Genomic DNA, 15408 nt, shown 5'->3' with positions numbered 1-15408 from the left:
GTCTCATTCACGCGCTCATGTTGCCGAGAAATTATTGTCCACGCGTCGTCTCGCCTGCCGCTGTAATTCGATACTCGCTGTTATCGCGTCGCGCGCGCGACTAGCCGTTTTTTACGTCATTCATGCCTACTTTCCTCGCTGCCGATCGCGTCCGCTGAATGAATTAGCGAACTTTCTTTACTTAATTACTCGAAATTTTACGTGGTTGTTTGCAAAATGGTACAGGACTTTTTAATTCAGTTTGACGAGATCTACCTGATGTGAGCGAGAGGTTTTCGCCTTATGTCAGACACCCTGTATATATATTTTACTCTTATATCATTTTTAATGTACATAAATATTTAATAATTTAATTTTTAGCATTTAAAAGTAAAAATATTCTTTTAGAAATAATATTTTATTAATATCATTTATATATTTTACTATAATATACTTCGTAAGCGGAGAATCGTTTGCTCAAGGCAAACCGTTTTCGAGTCTATTTTTAATTTTTTTGTAGTTTTTAAATAGATAAAAATCTATGTAAATTTCAAGTCAATTGATTGTACGCTTTCTTTGAAAAAATTCTTAAAAATAGATTCGAAAACGGCGCCTTCAGCAAACGATTTCCTCCTTAAGACAAAATTGTTTACTACTAATTACTACTAATTATACTTAATTTACCTTATTGCGCCTTTTATAAAAGCAGACATGACTGCAATACCCAATCCGCTTCCAGACACGATAAAAATTTCGACTAGCTCCCTTTTCCTCTTAAAATACTGAGCCACCATCAGCGTGCTGCAATCTCGCGTCATTCCAACTCCTATTCCTGTATGGAGGAGGAAAATCCAATGGTTTGAAGTCGTTGAAGCCGCCTTTATTTTCGCTCATAGAATCGAATAACAATTTTATCCCTTCGATCGACTATCATATACATTTCCGAAATTATTCTAGGATTCGGTTTTCACAAAGTTCCGCGCGAGAGGGAGAGTTAAGGAAACAAGCGGAACCATGACTAATAGAGCTAGACGAAAATAAAGAAGGATTACGCACAGCTATAATAATACTAATAACCATTTGGCAATGTGGCGCCGCAAAAATGTGCGAAATATCTCGTCTTTACAGATAGCGTATATTCTAATTTATCATGCATTATAACAATGAAATATTAAGTATGTCACGCGCACGTATAATCATTACAATCAAATTACTGTACTATCACATAATCCAAGTAAAGAGAAAAAATAAAGAGAAAAATAAATTTTCTTTCCCCTTTTTCGTTTCTTCGATCAAATTGCGTGAGCCAAACTTAAGTCTCGCTGAAACTTTCATTTCGGTCACACATGTCGGCGACATCGAAGGTTCACTCATACACGTCCTACGTAGAGGTAATGCCTGCGTCATCGCAAGTATCATCCTCCAGAGTCTCGTTACCGTTACGATCCTTACTCACCGACCACGGTGCCGTAGCTGAAGAACAATTGGTGAAACTGCGAGGCGAAGGATGTGAAGAGACAGCCGAGCGCAGTAACGAGGCCGCCCAAAACTGCGGTGACTCTCGTGCTTTTTCTTCGGCAAAACGCAATCGTCACCGGCGATACCAGCAGGGCAACACCCGTCGACATCGCTCCCAGCCATCCTGCAACGAGAAAAAAAGCATCGAATAAATTGCACTTGCAGGTGATGAATCACTCAAAATTACAATCATTTCTGATATAGTTGTCAATAATAATATTGTCTAATAAATATAACATTACAGATAATCAATATAATTAATATAATATTACAGATTATTATTTCGTGATGATATGAATACACCTTCGTACATCCACGTGTTCACGCACAATGTGAAAATAATTGCGCGATAGAAAAGTACCCGACTAGAAATTTATCCAGTGGTCCTGATCAGGTTGACCTTATTTTATTATCAGGTCCTGATAAGGTAAATTCATCAGGACCTGATCAGTCATGTAACGCAGCACAATAGTTAGGTCCTTATCTGGATATCCTCATCAGGTTTATATCGGGTTGAATTATTAAATCCTTACTACCCAGACAGCACCAAGTCGTCTAAAGAATTACTAAAACTTGATATTTTCGGTGAGTGTAAGAGTCCTTAGAACGTATACTACTAGTATATGTTCTAAGTAAGAGTCCAAAAGAAGAGAAGAAAAGAGTATTGGATCGGTTTTCCAGATGGTTATTTGTAAGGTGCTAACCAAATGTTTCTTGCGAGAACGTCACGCCTGACCTGACCATCTATCGGTCGCTTGGTGAATCAGAGGCGGAAAACACACACTTGTGTTGATTTTTGTCTCTTATTGTTCCATAATCGAATACATTGAAATGTATATGATATAAAAATAATTACTACTCGCAAATTAAGTAGAAATTACTATTCTTTCTACATTAAGTATATAACGTACATTATAATATGATAAACTACGTATGGTCCGATGTAGGACCAGATGTGGGAAACCTTTACCTCTAAATTTTAAAAAATATCAGGATGAAGGAACAAGATCCTTAGTAGGTACTAATAATGTAAACTTCAACAAAATTTGTACTTTGAAATATCAGGCATAACGTAAGAAGGTCCTAATATGTTCCTTATTATTTTAACCCTAAAAAGGTCATACATATTTGAACCTGATGAGGATATTCTTAGGTATACCTTATTCAGGATTACCTTACGCCAACCACGTCAGGTCCTTATAACATATTAGGTAAACCTGACAACGTTTCTAGTCGGGTAGTCGTAGCGAGAGATCTTGTAACTTTTTGCTGGAAAACGCCAGCGGCGCGTCGTCGATCGACGGCCCCGAAGGAGATGTGACTCCTGCGTATCGCTCGCAATCTGCCGCGTCGTATAAACGTCAGATCGTGCATAGCAATTTCAAAGGGGTTTCGATCTTCGTCACGCGTCACAGATAGCAAGGATAGCAGGATGCCTCGACTGGCGCCCGTTTCTCATCTCGTCTGGGCATGTTGTCCTCCACCGCGTCCATCGCGCGACTACTTCTATTTCATTTCGTCATCCCGCCTGATTGTCTATTTAAAGTCGAGTGGTCCGATCGTATCGCGTCTATAGACAATCGTCGTGTGCGGGATGACGTCTCTCCGGCGAGGGATGATGGAGGGATCCCGGTTCGCGACGGCGCGTTATTCTCGCGGCTTTCCGGATACGATACTATACGCCGGTAGTAAAACGAGTCTGCTTGGCGGATCTACGTGTGTATCGTCTGGCAACAGAATCCGACGAATCTTCTTCGTAACTGATGCTTTACGATCAGCGAATAAACTGCGGTGCAAGCCGAGCGAAGTGAATGTTTGTTCTCCCCGCATCGATCGGCTCGCTGTGGCTCTCTCAACGTCGTTCATCATTAGTACTTGGAAGTAACGCGCAAATTTATGCGGCTCGATGCCGATAGATCCGGGATTTCAAAGTTAAGAGAGAAGTCCTTCTTAAGTGCCGAATATGCGGACAAACTTTTTCTCTTACGTTATGTCGCGCGCCGAATAATATTTCTTCTGTCTTGTAATCCCATTTACATCCCACGCTATATCTTTCGCCGCGACTCTCTCAACTTAGCACGTTTCCGGCCTGCGCAAATGGATTAAGTATCCAGCGACTTGGGACGTTTCCTTACGCAACTTGCGGTACCGCTATATTTTCTAAGCAACCGATTGCTGTACCCCAGATACTCGGCCAGTGAGAGCGAATAAGATTAACGCGTTGTCATCCATTGCTCCTTGAATGATTTATGATGGTCGCGGCATCCAAAGAGAATTTGAGAGGAGCGCATCGACGTGCCAACGAATACGACGCCTGAAACTCCTTTCGCCTCATTCTTCCCTTTTTTGCTTCATTCTTGCCACGACGTATTTAATTCACGTCTATCCGCGAAATCTCGTCGATAAATCACGCCTAGCTCCGGGATAAAGCCATAGACGCCTCTTGCATCTACTTACTTAGCTGCAGAGCACGGCGTTGGTCCACACGCATAAACGACAGTTTACGCACACGTAAATAAATTATTTCCTTCAAATAGAAAATATGTTAAACGATCGTTGATTTAAAAGATTTAATTTTTGATTATAATTTCATTATAAATGTCTCATTCCTTGTTGCACAGCATTCACAGATTCAATAATGAGGAAGAATTAAGTAGATTTGAGAAAAACCAAGTACAAGCAATCTCTTAGGTAAGACACGAGCTTTTCCTGGATGTAGGCAAGCAAGAAAAAAATCTACGTAGATGTAAGCCTCGACTCTATGGCTGAAGGATCATTCCGGCGATGCTGGAGTGCTCTTGACCCACGATCACGCACCTATCCCGCGCGCACTTTCTATCGTGCACGATCTATCGCTCTGACTAAGATGCCAATTAATACGGCTATCAGTAGGCACCGAACGAGCACTCAATCGCGCTTAAGACCGCTTTAATTGCGACACCGCGCTATTAAGCTGACGCGATTAGCCCGGCCTCGCGGAGGGAGGGGAGAGCCGAGCCGTTCAATTAATTCTCACCGCTCGCATCGATACGCGTGGCCATCGATCGTGGCGAGTGCGCTTTATTACGGGAGCAAGTAACGATCCGGCAGTTACCAGAGACAAACGGGCGTCGCACCGCGCGCACGAAAAAGCAGTTATTAATCTCACTGTAGCTCCACGAATGGAACGACGGACGGACGTTAAATGTCGTTCGTCGACGACGGCTGGTGACTTATTCGCCGCGAGAGCGCCGTTTAAGGCCGGTACCTTTCACGGGGTCGTCCTTAGTTCTTTCTCCTTTTGGGCACGGGCGGGATTCCGCAGAGGACTGTCTCGGGATTCCTTTTTGCGCGAAGGGGACGGATATACACGTTCGGATTCGCCTTGGGACGTACACCGCCTGTTCCTGTTATTATCGTTTAGGACGTTGGCGAGGGAGAAAGAACGTGAAAGTTTCAGCGAGATTTGTATGCGGAGAGAGTTACTTCGGAATCCATCAAATTAAAATGCCCCTTCGATGCTAACATGGCTGTGAAACCCTGTGAAAATAGGGGGTGGCATTATTTCGGCATCTAAATTAATTAATTGATTGCTGCGTGATTAATTGATTTATACTGTGTATGTTTTATAGAAATCTATTTTTTAGTCACATTTTCTAATAAATGAGTTTACGATTGTATAATTATGGATAATTTGTGCTCGCTTCAAATCCTTAACACTATTTTTACATCTCAAGCTTTTTACTTTTCCATTTTTATTTGATAACAGCGAATTTATAATGCATCTGTTGCACGTGCTGAACCCGCGAGAAAGATATACGGGATAAAACAGTTTGTTCAACTTTAAAGTACGAAGAGAACGCCCGCCGCATAATGCTTCACCACTTCCCGCGTTTTTCCGTCCGCTATACTTTTCTCGGTCAGAATTCTTTATTGAGAATCGTGAGACCAGCGTGAGCTCTCTTTTCACCCCCTAGACAGTCTACGTTGATGAGAGTGGGTGGAACGACAGTGAGAGTGAATTGGCGAGAGCGAGAGCGTCGTGGCTGCCATCAGGGTCAACGACTTGCGGGATGGTCGGGGTTTTACTTGGCGATGGTGTCTTCGCAAAGAACGAGGAAGCACGATCCGCGAGAATCCTTTTGCCATGTTTCCCCGAGAAACGAGGGGGACGGTTCGACTAGCGCGAATACCATCGCTTGTACTGAATCTTTCGATTCTGTGTATAGCCATGCGCTCTGTACGAAGGTATTTCTGCGGATTACATGGCTCGAATAAAAATGTTTCATATTCTTATACAAGACAGCTTAATGTATTAGGTCGGTGCACAACTTCTTGCTGATTTTGCAAGTTTTCTTTATTGAAATGAAACAATCAATGCAGCATAAATCAAAGTATTTTCCATCGTTTTCTACAATTTTTCTCCATCTTTTCACCACGAATATCATGTCGAAAAAAGGATCATCTTTTGAGGCGATCCAACAAAACCTAATGCATCGACCTAATATTATACAGATAAAAGAAGTTGAAATAAATTTCAATTGATCATTGATTGATTATGTCAAATAAAGATATAAGATAGAGGGAAAGAAAGAGTGCTAATTGGATGTTCTCTATTTTTAACATTCTGGCAAAGTAAACACCAAATATTCCAAGCGCCTAATAAGTCAGCAAATGTATTCGTTGTCACACACAAATGGAAGAAATCAATTAGGCCACTCTTCGTTCGTCAAACATTCGGGATTTTCGCCAGGAAACCTATTCGTTTTCACTTGCCCTTCGAACCCTCAGGATATAAGGATTCTGATCGGCTTTTATCACCAAAGTCAGAGGACTTTTTCAAATCGCGATCGATTGCATAAAACTTGTTAGGATTCGAAGGTAGCAACGTGCAAAAAGCATTAAAGATAAAGTGCAGCCGGCAGGTTTGCTTTTACGAGAACGATAATAATCCGTTCGTGGCGTAACCCTTTGCGAGTAATAATAACGAACGAGACGAACTCGTAAGGAGGTAACTCGAAAGTGCCGCCGGCGTTGTTGCTTAGAAGTATTGGAAATCACTTGAGAATATGACCTTACGAAACGAGAATATGTTTCGTTCTTCTCTTGACGATAAAATGTTGGAATATTTTCGATTACAGTTCTAATGCGAGGATTTTATATGTAAAAATATATATCATATATTTTGTTAATAAAATATAAGTTTTTTTAGTTAATTAAATTTGTTATTATTTATATAACAGCTTTTATTTCATGTTTTTGCATATCATGTAAATTATTAAAAAAAGACTTGTATTTTTTTGCGCGCGTGTGAAGTTGCATTAAATGGGTACTGTTGTTAATAATGTTCGTGCATTTACTGCATGACGTACCTACGTTAAGAAGAGTCTGACGATATCGCTTTGTCCCATCGAGCAGCAGCCACGCTCCGACAGCCCCGTGAATTCCCGTGGCAAGAATTTGCACCATAACACCCGTCACGACGATGACCCAACCCCAACCGTTTTCGGGGTAATAATGTTGTTTTATGGTGCAATGCGCGGCATACCTGACATACATGAGATTCAGGAATAACGTCCAATCGACGACCGCATAGTTACACGGCATTCACGTTCGAATTATGATTACATTATGAAAACTGTACAAGGGCGTTTGATATTTTTTTCAGAAATGTAGAAGTTACATGAAAATTTATAGTGTATCAAAAATATCTATAATTTACAAATATTATTTTGAGAGATCCTATTTAAATAAGAAAATAAATTTTTCTTCAGTTATTTTTGAAATAATGTTGACCTCAATAAGAAAATGATTTATCGATCAATACAAACAATAGATTCAGCTAGAATACGCGATAAGGTCTACTTGAGAGACTGGGAAATTTATTTTCACAGGGGGGATTATTTCGATCACTCAGCAGTTTGCAGCAATTTGCACGTCTATATTCAAACCTGGGATCGGGATTCGCGTCCCCCTCGATCCCCTTGGGTGCTTGAAGGGACACTATTCCCTCGCATTCCCCGGAGAAGGAAGGCTCGCCGAGTTCGCCGGAAATCGCGACCCCGCTATCCTCGTAAGCGGGACTTTGTACGACAGCTCTTCCGTTACGCTCTCGGTTCTTCATTCCGCGATCTAGGACGAATACACTCTTCGGCACCGATGATGACACGCGATTTCAGCTATCTTCTTCGACATCGACACAATGTTCATCCTCATGAGAGCCGATTCGTTCGCCATAGCACGGATTTACAGACCACCGTTACCAGTATACTAATAATATTATATTAACAAATACTGATTACTATTGTCTGTACTTCGTCCTCGTTTAGCGGATTAATTTTGATCTTATCTGAGTTAACTCGTATTGCATTTCAGAATGTTTAATACCAAAAAAGGGAACAAATATTATAGTTATAGGAAATTGTAAGAGGCGATAAAATCAAAAGGGATCAAAAGGGTCGACAGGAGTCCGCGAGATAATGCATGTTCTTAGTCGTGAATTTCATCGTCATTCGTGGCGTTATTCGTAGCATGTTAGATGGTTATATACGCGTGTAAGTGCATTATGCTAAAAGCTAGGCAAACAGAGCCTGCAAAGGGAGTTATGGGGTTACGGAGTGATGAGCGAGAGATGGAAATACGAATCCGGTGTAACCGAGAAAGAAATAAGAAAGATAGATACGGAGGAAAAGGAGAGAGGGAGAGATCCCGAAGCGTGTCACGCTTTTAGCGTGCAGCTACGGCACACGGTCTTGCTAATTCAGCGATTGTGTAATTTCGAGCGAGGGCAAACGATCCGTAACTTCGCAACGCTTCGAACGACTTATGCGCGCACATACGTCTCGCATTTAATATCGGACTCGTGCTGGAGAAAATTTCCCGTGCCACCGTGCGGTAGAAACTTTTTGCAGGACTACTTTTTTCCGGGTTTCGAAATTATGCCATTCCGACGTTTCCTTTATTTGACTGGATTAAAACACAGCAGATTTTAAACCGGGCTGAATTTGAAAATAGAGTTGCCTTCTGCCCTATATAAAAAAGTTTATTATTATTATCGTTATTATTATTATTAATATTATATTATTATATTATTAAAAAATATATTTTATAATATTATTGAGACAGTGGCATGAAAGAACATGGATACTGATAAGTAATTACAGAAACAATTAATTATATTTAAGTCTAATAATGAAAAGTTTGAGTTTAATAATTAAGAATTTGACACATGTAAGAAAATTGATATCCTCTTTCCTTTGTGCATAGATGTAAACGTTTCTAAGATAAATCTTTTGGAACTTCTTTTTTAAATTATTTGTATATATAAGTTTTCACTTTCAGGTTTGTTTTATATTCTTAATTTTAATTTTAATTTTAAATCAATAGAAGATTGAAATATTATTTTAATATGATTTACGTCTATTTGAATTCTAATTTGTTCTATTTGAATCATACTCGAATTATTTTTATTATACTTAGCAGATTCAACATGAATTTTTGCCAACATGAATCCAGAGAGGCTCAAACATAATATGCGTACTGCTAATATCGCCACGATAAAAATATAGCCATACGGCCAGTTTCAATGTAAAGGGGGTCAACGGTGCTACGCCGCGGAATACCATCGTAACAATGATACCCAAAATGTGTGTGACACCCAGTATGATCGCATTATTGGAGCTTTTTCGAAATGATGATCTCTTTTTTCGCTTCACCGGTCAGTGATTTTTGCACAGAGTTCTTCCTTAATCAGGTAATTGCACCCTGTTTGGAGATTCCAAATTATATTCGATTATCGGATTATTGAATTATCGGAAGGCTAATCAAACACGATCGAATACGATAAATTCCTTCAATTTTTCACGTGATTATTTATCAACAATGACAACGTGTCGCAATGAACGATGCACATCCGACGCGCCGGATTTTCCTTCGGTTTCCGTGATGATAATTTATTTGCACGATTCGCGATTCGTGTCACCAGATCGGAGGGATCGTCGAAATCCCAGAGATGAGAGGCGCGTTGCCAAACGTCGACTGGGTTCACGAGGTGGATTCACGAAGAGACGCACGCTGCGCGGGTCGAGCTTGCGTAGGGGAAGCGAATGGGCCAATCCCCTCGTTTCCCCGAGCTCACCACGTGCTTTCATGGACAAGGGACTTGTGACGGAATTGACCATGGGACGACGTGAAACCTCTGTAACGATGTTGTTTGTCGGCAATCGGCACGGTTTTATCATTGTTATGTCTGCCTGAAATATAACGCCAGGTTTCGACGGAGCCAAGTCAATCGTAATCTCCTCCATGGTACGGAAAAGTAACAGTGGAATAAAATTAGCCTGCCGAAATCGGAAAATAAGCAGGTTGCTCGACCGAAGAACGGTCACGCAATCGGAGTCCTCAATGATTTCGTGATAATTTTCGCGCGCGATGGAGTATCATAGAGTGCATTGATTTGCGCGAAATTCCTAGTAGGGGAGACCGGTGTCGATTGTAACAAAAATTCAATAACATTTTTTTTCAGTAAACCGTTCGCAATTTTTGTTTCACATTTTTTTGGAACAAACCTTCAAGTTTGGTGCTACTTATCAGATTTTTATAATATAGCTATCGGGAATCGTCTCGAAATATATTTCATTTTTATCATAGTGCGACGAGCGTTACTATCGATACCTCTCTGGTGTCAATTGTAACAAATACTTTTATTATAAATAATATCGAGTAAACATTGAAATAATGAAACGAGAACAATGAAATAAACGAACGATAAAGCAATAAGAACCAAACAAAACGAAATTCTAAAAACCAAGTGAAACATGAACAAAAATATTAATCAGAGAGACAATTAATACATATAAAAGAAACATTTTTATCAGTGCAGCTGAGATGTTTGGCAGATTATTCCCCTTTCGGTTTTTCTTGGTCTTGGTTTCAGCACTTTTCACCCGGTAGCTAAATAATTACCAAAAAATGTATATTAAAACATACGAAGTAAATGTATAGATGTCAATTGTAACATCCCAGGATGTTACAAACGACACCTCTATGTCATTTCCGAAATTATCCTGTTATTTTCTTATATGTTTCTTTACCTAAAATATCTAACCTACACAATAAGATAGTTCAGGCAACATATAATAATGGGCTGTTATCGAATTTTGAATAAATACAGTAACCTAAGTTGTGCACCAAAAAAGATTTGTGAGAGAATATTTACTTTTGGTCGCAATTTCCGTAAATTTGGGGATAACGTGGACAACAAGAACGTTACGATGACCACATTCGGGACGGTAATGCGAAAAGTTGTCTCTTATTACTTAATGAAGGCTACTTCGTGTTTTTATATAAGGTGGCTCTAAAATAAGCTCTGTTACATTTGACACCTGTTACAATTGACACCGGTTTCCCCTAAGGGAGGAAATTTCAGGCGCAGTCGATTGAATTTGCCAATTTCAGCGAAATTCCAAGAAGCGGAGTGCACTGAGAGAAGCGGGATTAAACGGGACCTGGAATGCGCGGAAACGTGTTCTCGACGAGGAGTACAGGCAAATGCTATAAAATTAAAAATTTTCCCCTTACGGAATGGATATTGACGACAAGTTTCGTACGCCCGGAGTATCCACTGCACGATAATCGTGCAGTTCCAGTGCATCGTCGACTGATATCGGTTCACGACATCGTCCTGATACGATCACGTTACACGACGATACGATACGATCGCTGTGTAATCGAGCGGCTGAAAATAAGCGTCGGCGCTTTTGCGAATTATGCAAAACGGAGGTAGCCACGAGCAGTATTAACCATAAGTCGCGCGCCGATTACGGAATGGGGGTACGTTTAATCGATAAACCCGTATCGGTTTGCACACCCCGAAATTATTTGCCGTTCACTTAATGAGAGATGTCGAGCTCTTTTACAACTCCATCCTGTCGCATAATTTGTGTGAGGATATGTGTCGGTCGGCGACCTATTTTGTGCGGCACGAAATTATTTTTCGAAATGATAACATTTAGCAAATTATGTAAAATTTCGTAATTATAATACGTGCATTTTAAATAACACGTTTGTTTGTAAAATGAGAAAAAGAATTTTAGATATATTTTATAGTAATTTTTTTGAAGCACATGCAGTCTATTCTAGTACTGCAATATGGTATATGGAAGTCAGCAAGATAGGAAAGCCATAAAGAAGTATTTCGAATGTAATAATTCAAGTGTGACGATAAATCCGTTTTGGAGAGGCTATCATCGCCATGGCAAAAGCCGTAAAATAAACGCGATGTATAGGAAAAAGTTTCGGCGGTTCTATACGGACACCTTTTGCTGCACGCCCGAATAGGCGTCGATCGTCCGAAAGATCGCGGTGATTCCTTTGCTTGCGACACCGTACATCCTGTTCCCTACGCTTTTTATAGCATGTAACGCCGAGTCAGGTTTAACGATCTTTTTATGTGACGATAACGCCGCACGCTACGATGATATTATAATTCGTCCATTAATACCTCAGTAGTACCTATTACTTAATCTTTTTGTTGTCATATGAAATATTTTACGTATACAGGGTGGGGCAATAACTATTACCACCTTAAATATCTTCGAATTTATAAGGTCCAAAGGAAAATTTATGTCATCAAAATTATACGGTACGAAGGGGGCTAACATATGGCGATAATAATTTTTGTCCTGGTGGAGGCGCTTCGAAGATATCATGGCCACCTTAATTTTTTTTAATGGGTTCGGTATGTTGTTTTTCCATAATTTCATAGAGGAGCTTAAAACAAGTACGGAACTTATGACACAAAATTTTTGAACAAGATTAAATGTAAATGAAAACGATAAACAATACATTTTTATGTTAAATGAAATTTACATTTAAAAGATGTACGAAATGACGCTTTATTAGTATGTTTTGTCGGAATGTTTTGATTTTGACATTCCTCATAAATGAGGATCAACTTGTTCTTCAAACGGATACATCGATGAAAATAAATAGTGACGTAAACTTATTTCAATGAAAACAAAGACCCTTTGAAGGCCATCTTAATAAGTTCACAGGATAAGATAAACATGAAAAGTAGTATCGATAGATAAGTCAATCGTGCAAGATGTATTCATTTGAAGAACAAGTCAACATGATCCTCATTTATGGAGAATGTCAAAAAAATTCAGTGAGAGCGCAAAATTTATACGCTGAACGATATCCTAATCGCACTCAGCCTTCGCGTCGAATATTTAAAAATGTGTGTGATATACTTAGACAAACCGGTAGCTTAAATACACGTAATAGTGAGCGTGAAAAGCGAAAAACTAATGAAGGGAATGAAATTAGAGTTCTCACAATGGTGGCTCAAAATCCGCACATTAGTTCGCGACAAATTGAACGAGAATCTGGTATTAATCGGAGGAGCGTACTCCGCATCTTGCATCGTCACAAATTCCATCCATATCACCTCAGCCTTCACCAAGCATTACATGGAATGGACTTTGTAAATCGTGTTGAATTTTGCCAATGGGCTCAACAACAGATTCGAATCAATGACTCATTTTTTGATACAGTGTTATTTACTGATGAGGCAACATTTACTAATCACGGGAATGTTAATTTACATAATATGCATTTCTGGGCAGTGGAAAATCCTCATTGGCTGCGGCAGATTGAACACCAGAGACAATGGTCTTTGAATGTATGGTGTGGTATCATAGATAACAAAATTATTGGTCCTTATTTTATCGACGGACATCTAAATGGCAACAGCTACGCCAATTTTCTAGAGCATAACTTGGTTCATTTATTAGAAGACCTGCCTTTAATCACACGACGAACAATGTGGTACCAGCATGATGAATGCCCTGCTCATTTTTCATTAGTTGCGAGAAATAAACTTAATGAAAAATTTGCAAATCGCTGGATTGGACGTGGAGGTCCTGTAGAGTGGCCAGCTCGTTCACCAGACTTGACACCACTGGATTTCTTTTTATGGGGAACCCTAAAAGACATGGTCTACACCTCAAATCATGCGACAACGGATCATTGAAGCCTGTGCGTCAATAGCTCCCGACGTTATTAGAAGAGCAAGCCAATCAGTGATCAGAAGAATCCAGTGTTGTATTGATAGTAATGGCCATCACTTCGAACACCTTTTATAAACATTAATAATAAAATAAGAGATAAAACGTCACGTAATAAAATAACATAGTTTCATTAAAAAAAATGTATTTTTTATCGTTTTCATTTACATTTAATCTTGTTCAATAATTTTGTGTCATGAGTTCCGTACTTGTTTTAAGCTCCTCTATGAAATTATGGAAAAAAAACATACCGAACCCATTAAAAAAAATTAAGGTGGCCATGATATCTTCGAAGCGCCTCCACCAGGACAAAAATTATTATCGCCATATGTTAGCCCCCTTCGTACCGTATAATTTTGATTACATAAATTTTCCTCCGAACCTTATAAATTAGAAGATATTTAAGATGGTAATAGTTATTGCCCCACCCTGTATAACATCTTTTTACAAATTTTGACGATTTGGATTTAAAAAAAAAGAGAATTTTAATTAATCTATCTATAAAATAAGTTTTTAATTCAAAGGAATATTTTTCTAAGAGAAATATTTTAAATTTGTAATCTATTAAAGAACAAATATGAAAATTATCTCACGAGATACATATGAGCAGAAAATAACTATGCTGTGAGAATGCAATTTTTCTCTCTGTATTAATTAATTTTAAATTGTCTTTATATAAAAATAATTTATGAAAAATTATTAAAATATTATAATCGTCGCGGATTGTAATTATTCATAGTAACATTACTCAGGCAAGATGTATCTGGATGGTGGCCATAAAATATTATAGCAGCGTACGTTGCTAGACGTGACGGAGTAATTTACTGTTACTCCAACGTCAAATAAATTATATTTTACACGCACCGTTTATATGCTACATATAGAGGAGTCATCTCTTTCTCGTAAAATCTCAAAAGATGGGATCAAAGGACAAAGCATTATAAATCAACTTCATTCCGGCATTTCTGTCAAAACGAGCACGTAACGAACGACGTCTGACAATATTTGCTTAGACTATCGCAACGAAACAGGTTTAAAGTGCCTAAAGAAGAAATTAGGATTGTCCGTCAAAGTGCATAAATATCATCACACAAGCAGGATTCTTACAGATCGTTCTCGACATCGTATCGTTAAAGCGACGACGACGACGCCTATTTTTACCAAGGAACCAGCAGTTGCAGCTGTCGAATATCGCGAACCATTATAAATCTCGCACCCGCTGTGGCAAGATTTTGTCGTCTTAAACGCTTCCTGCCGAGCGACCACACGAGTAATCGCGTGTTGTATAAAACGCATTTTTCGCCTCGAGCCCGGTGCTCTATTCTCGCTCGTCGTCTTTTCGACGAGGTCAAATCACGCCAAGTCCCTCGATGATTAGAGCGTATAAAATCCGGCTGCCTTAGGCAAGAACGGTAACACAAGCCGCGATTTTTATCGTCGTGTTCAAAGGGCGAGATTATTCTTGTAGATCATTGACTTCTAGAGGTGTGTCTTGGCAACTGACAAATCCGAAATGCTATTGTGTATAGAATTCTTGTAATATTTGATTGATACATCCTGAGTCATTGGTCACATAGAGTAAGCGTTTTTGTTGTTGTCAATATTACGTAGTTATTAAATAAATGTCACTGAGATTTGCATAATGTGCACGAAAATTATAATATTGTTATATTGAGTTGTATAATATACATTCGTTATTAAAAACACTAAAAAAACGGAACCAATATATGTTACAACCCAATATTAATATTTAATATGTAATCCACTCTTAAAAAAGCCGTGTTAAATCAAATCGAAATCATTGTTGCCTCTTTTCCGAGACGTTGATTGGTTATCTCGATTCGCGTTGTGCGCTATGTTCAGT

The 15408-nt window shown here is 39.1% G+C and overlaps 1 protein-coding gene across 2 annotated transcripts in view; it reads right to left on the bottom strand.

Moving 5' to 3' along the window:
* Nucleotides 1–15408, bottom strand: part of LOC105278139 (monocarboxylate transporter 12) — a 41589-nt gene that overhangs the window by 6559 nt on the left and 19622 nt on the right. Inside the window, exons 1-4 of one of the 2 annotated variants that reach the window (XM_020031249.2) lie at nucleotides 7428–11455; nucleotides 6849–7024; nucleotides 1436–1621; nucleotides 664–811 (exon numbers count right to left, since the gene is read on the bottom strand). In XM_020031249.2, coding sequence (XP_019886808.1) covers nucleotides 664–811; nucleotides 1436–1621; nucleotides 6849–7024; nucleotides 7428–7600 — 683 coding nt within the window. In that variant the 5' untranslated portion in view covers nucleotides 7601–11455. Of the gene's footprint in view, nucleotides 1–663; nucleotides 812–1435; nucleotides 1622–6848; nucleotides 7025–7427; nucleotides 11456–15408 lie in introns of those variants that run through there. The other variant, XM_026975302.1, reaches the window with a different exon arrangement.

Source organism: Ooceraea biroi, chromosome 2 (assembly GCF_003672135.1).
Source record: "Ooceraea biroi isolate clonal line C1 chromosome 2, Obir_v5.4, whole genome shotgun sequence".
NCBI lineage: Eukaryota > Metazoa > Arthropoda > Insecta > Hymenoptera > Formicidae > Ooceraea > Ooceraea biroi.
The sequence above is the reverse complement of the archived record's forward strand: the minus strand, read 5'-3'. Positions and strand labels throughout refer to the sequence as shown.